The following is a 9,218-nucleotide window of genomic DNA, read 5'->3' on the forward strand; positions in this document are numbered from 1 at the left end:
CAGATTACGAAAAGTTAATTCAAATGATAATAATAAATGAAATAATTTTATTAGGTTTTTTTTTTATAAAAATTAAATTTATGATGATGAAAGCTTAATAACCAACGACTTTAACTTTATGTTTGTTTCAATTCAAAATGATTAAAAGTTAAATTTAACCTCACAAGTGAATGCAAGCTAGTATTCTTGATATAAAAATTATTTTATTTTAACAACTTAAGTATACTATATATATTTATCGTTCAGCTCAATAGGCCGATATTCTTATTAGGCATAACAATAATACATGATTGATATAATAAAGTGGAGTAAAAAAATGTTATGAGTGAATATTTTATAGGAAAAGCTTAAATAAAGCTTTATAAAGTGGATTAAAAATAGCATAAAAATGAAAGCTTATTTATGATGTTATAATTAATGCATGATCAAAAACGCCAAACTTTTATTGGATGTGGGATGTGGGGCTGTATCGGTCCTGTGACCGACATAGCTACTCCCCCATCCAATATATATACTGTCTGTACATATATGTTGCATAATTAAACAAATGTTTAATAACCTCGTAATAATTGTTGATCAAAACTAACTTTGATTGTTGCGTTAGACCTAAAATAAACAGAAATTATTATATTAGATAAAGGTTGGAAAATGGAAATACTTTTAAGGTTTATACATACATATTATCAATTGTTCCTCTGGCAATAAAAAAAGAACTGTCATCATCCCACTTAGCAGTTCCACCTGGATAAATCCTATTTTCTTTTTTATGCAACTCCTTGAATAAAAAATATTTTTCTTCAGGGGTCTTATTTTCGAGTGGTGGTGATTGATAATCACGTACATTAATACATATTGAATTTTCCCCAGCTATTAATTTTACCTATAAGTGCGAATAATAATCAAATATTGCTTAAACGGCTTAAACGTACAGTACATATTCAATATAATAACTAAAAGCAATAAAAAATTACTTACTTTCCATGTAACTATAAGGTATAGAGGGTCCCAATTTGGTCCGGTTTGGCCAATTATCTTATATGATATCATTCCTTGCGAAGTGAACCTTCCAAGTTTAGAGACGAATTTTCTATATTAATAAAAAGTTTATTACCATATGCATACTTATTTTTTACTACAAAAACCTACAGTTATACTTACGATGAATTCGGTGTTTGTCCTGGGGTAATGGTTGGATTCAGTGGATTATTCATTTCTCCAGGTGCGAAGACATCAGGATCAGTAAGTTTCATCTCTTGATGATTGTTACTAATGGTAACTGTTGCCATTGTTTTAAAACCTACGAATCTTCTTACAAAATGCTGCATATAGAGCAACAATATTTTAGCATGTGCAATAGTAGCAACCTCCATTTTTGTTATTTTAATCTGTGATTTTCTAAGTTCCGTCAGAGAGAAGGATACTTTTTTTTTACTCGAAGAGAATGATTTTTTTTTTACTTGGAAAAAAAGGATATATATTTATAATTATTAATCATTGTCTTAATTCTAAATTAAGGAATTCCGATATTAGGCGCAGATAAAAGAAATTAAAACAAGTTTAATAACCATTTCACAATATCTTACCGTACTTTGCTATTATTAATAAGATACACTTACATCAATTACATTTTTTTTTTCATTTCTATAAATAGGGGAGATGTACAGCACTTTCATTTTTCAACCTTACACAGCTACTTCCGAAATATGGTAATCATCTTGCTATTCCTTTTTTAGATAAGTTCTGCTTTAAGAATGTAAAACCATTAAACAATAGCCGCCGCATTTTGTAAACTATAGCTCCGAATGGAAATTTAAAGAAAGTGTGGCGGAAGCAAACTTAAACCAAAATTGTTTAATTTAATAGCTAACAATGAGATAAAGGAAAAAAGAATGAAAGAAAAGTATGATTATTTTTTGGTGAGTATCTTTTCTAAGATAAGCTGAAAATTATCTCAATAAGATTAATGAACATATTAATTTTCCTGAATAATAAATTTTTTACCTTATGGGATTTGTAGCATGCTCGATCATTGACAGGAATTTAATCGATTAATTATTAATATATAAAGTAGTTATTGTCTATATTGTATATAATAATAATTAAATAAATTTTTATGTTAGAATAAATGAATGAATGGCACGTTCATCCGTTCACGTCCCTTGTAACATAGGTTTGTAATTTAAATATAATTTATTTCTTTCACGTAATTGTAGATCTTTGTCTAAATTTTGTGGCTGAAAAAAAGGAGAATGAAACATTTTAAGATCCTCTTTTTTGTTAAAAGAAATAGGAAATACTACAATTTAAATATATTAACCGATTTAAGTAAACATTCGACTCAAGATTATGGTAAGATCGTGTGATGATCATCATTTACATGTGATCTATTAAACGTGATCATAGTTTATTAGTATATTTGAACACAATTACTAGATAGTTAACACTGACCACCGTTTAGGTTAAAAAAATGCGGCCAAAGTCAGTATAATGTAAAATTTAGAACATGATATTGCTTGTTTAAAACATTTATGATGTGATAAAACCAAATGAAATAGTTGAAGATCTTGCGTAATAATATAATTGCCATGAAATTATTTTTTAAATTTATTTTATCATAGACTCGTTTAAGAATATTTTTTTTTATATATATTTATTTCCGGGAATTAGTTAATAAAATTACCATTTATTACATACCATTATACCATAGAACCGATCAATAATTACTACACTTCTATTATAATACGTCTAGTACAATTTGATCACTCCTATTTTCCATATGTTGTTTTTTTATAATTTGAATTTTCTTTTCATTGTAAATGTTTAATAAATTTATTTTGAACAAGAATGAATCTAAATACGATATTGGTCAATGACTGCCTACCCTCTTAGTTAGCAATTATTACTTTTTATTTTAACTTTTTTATCCTTTTTTACTTTTTAGCGTTAGTAAAATTAAATTTTGCATACAAGTCGATCGTGCAATGATTATGATTTATTCATTAGCGAACTTTTATTTTCTTCAAAGAATTATATATAGGAAACAGAGATTTCATAAATTACAAAAAAATGATAATAATCAAATACTTAATTTTTATTGGAAATTCGTTTTTTTATAAAACTATATTTATGGATGATGAAAGCTTAATAAACAACAGCTTGACGTTATGGTTCACTTCAAAATAATAAAGGTTAAATTAACCTTACTAGTGAAGCTTAACTTTTATACTATACATATATGTTGAAACTTAAAAATAAATAATAATCAACCATCCATTAAAACATATTTGGGGTAATAGCTAATTTTTTTGATCAAAACTAACTTTGATTGTTGCGTCAGACCTAAAATAAACAGAAATTATTATATTAGATAAAGGTTGGAAATACTTTTAAGGTTTATACAATAACACATGCATACATATTATCAATTGTTCCTTTGACAATAAAGATAGATCCGTCATCTTCCCACATAGCAGTTCCACCTGGATAAATCCTATTTTCTTTTTTATGCAACTCCTTGAATAAATAATATTTTTCTTCAGAGGTCTTATTTTCGAGTGGTGGTGATTGATATTCACGTACATTAATACATATTGAATTTTCCCCAGCTATTAATTTTACCTATAAGTGCGAATAATAATCAAATATTGCTTAAACGGCTTAAACGTACATATTCAATATAATAACTAAAAGCAATAAAAAATTACTTACTTTCCATGTAACTATAAGGTATAGAGGGTCCCAATTTGGTCCGGTTTGGCCAATTATCTTATATGATATCATTCCTTGCGAAGTGAACCTTCCAAGTTTAGAGACGAATTTTTTATATTAATAAAAAGTTTATTACCATATGCATACTATTTTTTACTACAAAAACCTACAGTTATACTTACGATGAATTCGGTGTTTGTCCTGGGGTAATGGTTGGATTCAGTGGATTATTCATTTCTCCAGGTGCGAAGACATCAGGATCAGTAAGTTTCATCTCTTGATGATTGTTACTAATGGTAACTGTTGTCATTGTTTTAAAACCTACGAATCTTCTTACAAAATGCTGCATATAGAGCAGCAATATTTTAGCATGTGCAATAGTAGCAACCTCCATTTTTGTTATTTTAATCTGTGATTTTCTAAGTTCCGTCAGAGAGAAGGATACTTTTTTTTTACTCGAAGAGAATGATTTTTTTTTTACTTAGAAAAAAAGGATATATATTTATAATTATTAATCATTGTCTTAATTCTAAATTAAGGAATTCCGATATTAGGCGCAGAAAAAAGAAATTAAAACAAGTTTAATAACCATTTCACAATATATTACCGTACTTTGCTATTATTAATAAGATACACTTACATCAATTACATTTTTTTTTTCATTTCTATAAATAGGGGAGATGTACAGCACTTTCATTTTTCAACCTTACACAGCTACTTCCGAAATATAGTAATCATCTTGCTATTCCTTTTTTAGTTAAGTTCTGCTTTAAGAATGTAAAACCATTAAACAATAGCCGCCGCATTTTGTAAACTATAGCTCCGAATGGAAATTTAAAGAAAGTGTGGCGAAAGCAAACTTAAACCAAAATTGTTTAATTTAATAGCTAACAATGAGATAAAGGATAAAAGAATGAAAGAAAAGTATGATTATTTTTGGTGAGTATCTTTTCTAAGATAAGCTGAAATCATCTCAATAAGATTAATGAACATATTAATTTTCCTGAATAATATATTTTTTACCTTATGGGATTTGTAGCATGCTCGATCATTGACAGGAATTTAATCGATTAATTATTAATATATAAAGTAGTTATTGTCTATATTGTATATAATAATAATTAAATAAATTTTTATGTTAGAATAAATGAATGAATGGCACGTTCATCCGTTCACGTCCCTTGTAACATAAGTTTGTAATTTAAATATAATTTATTTCTTTCACGTAATTGTAGATCTTTGTATAAATTTTGTGGCTGAAAAAAAGGAGAATGAAACATTTTAAGATCTTTTTTGTTAAAAGAAATAGGAAATACTACAATTTAAATATATTAACCGATTTAAGTAAACATTTGGCTCAAAATTATGGTAAGATCGTGTGAGATCATCATTTATATGTGATATATTTGAATTTTTAAAAATAAATAAAAATATCTTTTTATGAAACTATCTTTTATAGGATGATAAATATTCCACTATCCCTTAAAAGGAAAGAATCTAGTGAAACCGATTCTGTCTGTCCCGTAATAGGCCAATGAAAATGCATTACTGTGTATAAGTTTCCGCGTACAGGTGATCAGGTGATTAATATTTCAAAACTAATGGTTTCCTTTGGTAGGCCATTAGGATCAAGCCAAACACAATTACTAGATAGTTAACGCTGACCACCGTTTAGGTTAAAAAAATGCGGCCAAAGACAGTATAATGTAAAATTTAGAACATGATATTGCTTGTTTAAAACATTTATGATGTGATAAAACCAAATGAAATAGTTGAAGATCTTGCGTATTAATATAATTGCCGTGAAATTATTTTTTAAATTTATTTTATCATAGACTCGTTTAAGAATATTTTTTTTTATATTTATTTCCCTTAAATATTAATGTTTAATATTATAACTTTTTTTGTATATATTGGTGCGCTACGGGCATTAGTTAATAAAATTACCATTTATTACATACCATTACCCTATAAAAAATTTTTATCCGAATATTTCCATTATTTCTCCGTGTCTTCCGTAAAAATTCCGTGAAAATGATACATTCACGGAAAGAACATGGAAAGATAAAACACGGATCAGATTTTTTACAGGGTTATACCATAGAACCGATCAATAATTACTACACTTCTATTATAATACGTCTAGTACAATTTGATCACTCCTATTTTCCATATGGAAATTTGATTTGTTTTTCCATAATTTGAATTTCTTTTCATTGTAAATGATTTAATAAATTTATTTTGAACAAGAATTAATCTAAATACGATATTGATCAATGACTGCCTTTCTTTCCTACCTTCTTATTTTAACTTTTTTATCCTTTTTTTACTTTTTAGCGTTAGTAAAATTTAATTTTACATACAAGTCGATCCACAATATGACAACCCCTGATCGCGCAATGATTATGATTTGTTCATTAGCGAACTTTTATTTTTCTTCAAAGAATTATATATAGGAAACAGAGATTTTATAAATTATAAAAAAATGATAATAATCAAATATTTAATTTTTATTAGAAATTCGTTTTTTTATAAAACTATATTTATGGATGATGAAAGCTTAATAAACAACAGCTTGACTTTATGGTTCACTTCAAAATAATAAAGGTTAAATTAGCCTTACTAGTGAAGCTTAACCTTTTATACTATACATATATGTTGAAACTTAAAAATAAATAATAATCAACCATTTAAAACATATTTGGGGTAATACCTAATTTTTTTGATCAAAACTAACTTTGATTGTTGCATCAGACCTAAAATAAACAGAAATTATTATATAAGATAAAGGTTGGAAATACTTTTAAGGTTTATACAATAACACATGCATACATATTATCTATTGTTCTTCTGACAATAAAGATAGATCCGTCATCTTCCCACATAGCAGTTCCACCTGGATAAATCCTATTTTCTTTTTTATGCAACTCTTTAAATAAATAATATTTTTCTTCAGGGGTCTTATTATCGAGTGGTGGTGATTGATATTCACGGACATTGATACATATTGAATTTTCCCCGGCTATTAATTTTACCTACAAGTGCAAATAATAATCAAATATTTCTTAAACGTACAATATTCAATGAAATAATTATAAATAAAAGTTTACTAATTACTTACTTTCCATGTAATTATAAGATATAAAGGATTCCAATTTGGTCCCATTTGGCCTACTATCTTATATGATATCATTCCTTGCGAAGTGAAATTACCAAGTTTAGCGATGAAATTTCTATATTATTAAAAAGATTATTATTACATGTAATCTTATCTATTATGAAAACTTGCAGCTACTTACGATGAATTTGGTGTTTGTCCTGGGGTAATGGTCGGGTCCAACGGATTTCTCATATCTCCAGGTGAGAAATTGGCAGGATTTGTAAGTTGCATATCGTGATGATTGTTACTAATGGTAACTGATGCCCTTGTTTTAAAACCTATGAAACTTGTTACAAATTGCTGCATGTAAGTGAGCATTGTGTCAGTATGTGTAATAATGACAACCTTTATTGTTATTATTTTAATCAGGAGAGAAAGATACTTTTTTATTTCGAAGAAAATGATATTTTTTTTCTTTACTCGGAAGAAAAAGATATATATATATATAATTACTAATCATTGTCCTAATTCTAAATTAAGGAATTCCGATATTAAGCGTAAATAAAAGCAAATTAAAACAGGTTTAATACCATCCCATAATATATTGCCATATTTTGCTATTATTGAGCACCCCGAAAATAGGCATCCTGGCCTGCGTTATGGAAATTTTGGTCGGAATTATGAGGACCTTTTGTCGGCATTCGTTGTTTAATTATCGTAAAATACGATATATTGGACAAAAAACTTATGACAATTTTTTGTATGGAAATTTAAATGAAGATGCAGATGAATACAAAGACACAATAAATATTAATTAACATCAATTACATTTTTTTTCACCTATAAATAGGGGAGATGATCAGTACTTTCATTTTTCAACCTTACATGGCTACTTCCGAAATATGGTAATCATCTCGCTATTCCTTTCTTAGTTAAGTTTTGCTTTAAGGAATATCAAGAATACAAAGTCATTAAACAATAGCCGCCGCATTTTGTAAACTATAGACCCGAATGGAAATTTAAATAAAGTGTGCGAAAGTAAAATTAAACCAAAATGGGATTTATTTAACAACTAACAATGAGATAAAGGAAAAGTTGTAAGAAAATACAAGGAATGAAAGAATGGTTATATTTGGTGAATATCTTTTCTCAGAGATAAGCCGGAAAACATCTCAATGAGATTAATGAGCAATATTAATTTCCCTGAATAGTATATTTTTTTATTCATAAAACAAATATAGTAATAATAAATTGTTCAATTAAAAAATATGCTTCATTTTGTCCTAATAATATTATTCTTTTTCTTTGTGTATGTACAGGGATCGCATTAATCGATAATATTGAGATAAGAGAGATAAGAGGTCACATTATAGCATAAATTTTTTTCAAAATTTGACATCAAGTAACATAAAAAGAAAATACACCATCATGAAATTTTAGGTAGATCGGTCCACGTAAGATTTGTTTGGAATTCCATACATTCCAATATATCCTACGTGGTTCCACGTAGAATTTTGTGGAAAATACCATGTGTTTCGTCACAGGGTAATTGGAAAATATTGGAACTATTCGGATTTCCGTATAATTCTACAATTATTTGATGTGGATTTCCATGTAGATTTTACGTGGAAAAATTCCTGATGCATATTCGGACGATTAAAAACCGATTTGAAGTTTTCAAAATTTCCATTTAAAATGTGTATCATTATTTACATATATGTCCAATATATTTATTTTATTTTATTTTCAAGTGTAGATACGTGCGATGACCTGACTGAATAATTTTTTGCTTTTATGAATTTCTTTATCAATTCCATTTGAATTTGCAAAATTGTATAACATCTAATTTTAAATATAGTGTTGTCAAATTAAGCATGTCATGACAATGATGATGATGATCCTTCAATAATGTACATATCGTAATGCAAACGTTTAAAAGTAGATAAGTAGATATATAACATTTGTCAGTTTTTATTAAATTTTTCATATGGTAGTATGACTTTCTAAGATATCAAAGATTTATACTTTCTAATTAAAATAATCTCATAAAAGCATAGTTTTAGCCTTAATTATAAAAAGCTCTATAATCGTGTTTGTAAATATGCGGCACAGTAATGTACTTGATTGTCACATGACTAATATATTGTTATGTCTTTTGCAATCTTTATAGTATTTTATATAACTTTAGTAATAAATAAATCGACTGATGATTTTTATATGATTGAATATTAATAATTAATAATTGTCCTAAAATTTGGTATTCCAGTTATGAATTATGATTGGTTGAATTTCTTATGATTTTTTAAAAAAAAGACTAATTATAAATTAAAAATTTTTTTGTTAGCATTATTTAGAAGACATAATTTGTTTCTCCTTACTAAAGTTATTACCTTTGGGTATGTATTGTAAA

At 27.0% G+C, this 9,218-nt stretch overlaps 3 protein-coding genes across 3 annotated transcripts; all 3 read right to left on the minus strand.

Moving 5' to 3' along the window:
• Positions 1–551: 551 nt before the first annotated feature.
• Positions 552–1,370, minus strand: OCT59_003742 (uncharacterized protein; the record flags this gene model as incomplete). The annotated part of the gene is made up of 4 exons (XM_066147847.1): positions 552–606; positions 678–880; positions 976–1,063; positions 1,159–1,370. The coding sequence occupies 4 exons, from the start codon at positions 1,368–1,370 to the stop codon at positions 552–554; spliced, it is 558 nt and encodes a 185-aa protein (XP_065996508.1).
• A 1,926-nt stretch (positions 1,371–3,296) lies between these two features.
• On the minus strand, positions 3,297–4,102 carry OCT59_003743 (uncharacterized protein; the record flags this gene model as incomplete). Its single annotated transcript, XM_025333531.2, has 4 exons — positions 3,297–3,339; positions 3,416–3,618; positions 3,709–3,796; positions 3,891–4,102. 4 exons carry the CDS (start codon positions 4,100–4,102, stop codon positions 3,297–3,299), a joined length of 546 nt encoding a protein of 181 aa, XP_025171590.1.
• Positions 4,103–6,197: 2,095 nt separating this feature from the next.
• Positions 6,198–7,186, minus strand: OCT59_003744 (uncharacterized protein; the record flags this gene model as incomplete). The annotated part of the gene is made up of 4 exons (XM_025332461.2): positions 6,198–6,464; positions 6,541–6,743; positions 6,830–6,941; positions 7,008–7,186. 4 exons carry the CDS (start codon positions 7,184–7,186, stop codon positions 6,422–6,424), a joined length of 537 nt encoding a protein of 178 aa, XP_025171589.1. The 3' UTR covers positions 6,198–6,421.
• Between the last annotated feature and the right edge of the window lie 2,032 nt (positions 7,187–9,218).

The sequence above is a fragment of the Rhizophagus irregularis genome, chromosome 12, assembly GCF_026210795.1.
Source record: "Rhizophagus irregularis chromosome 12, complete sequence".
NCBI lineage: Eukaryota > Fungi > Glomeromycota > Glomeromycetes > Glomerales > Glomeraceae > Rhizophagus > Rhizophagus irregularis.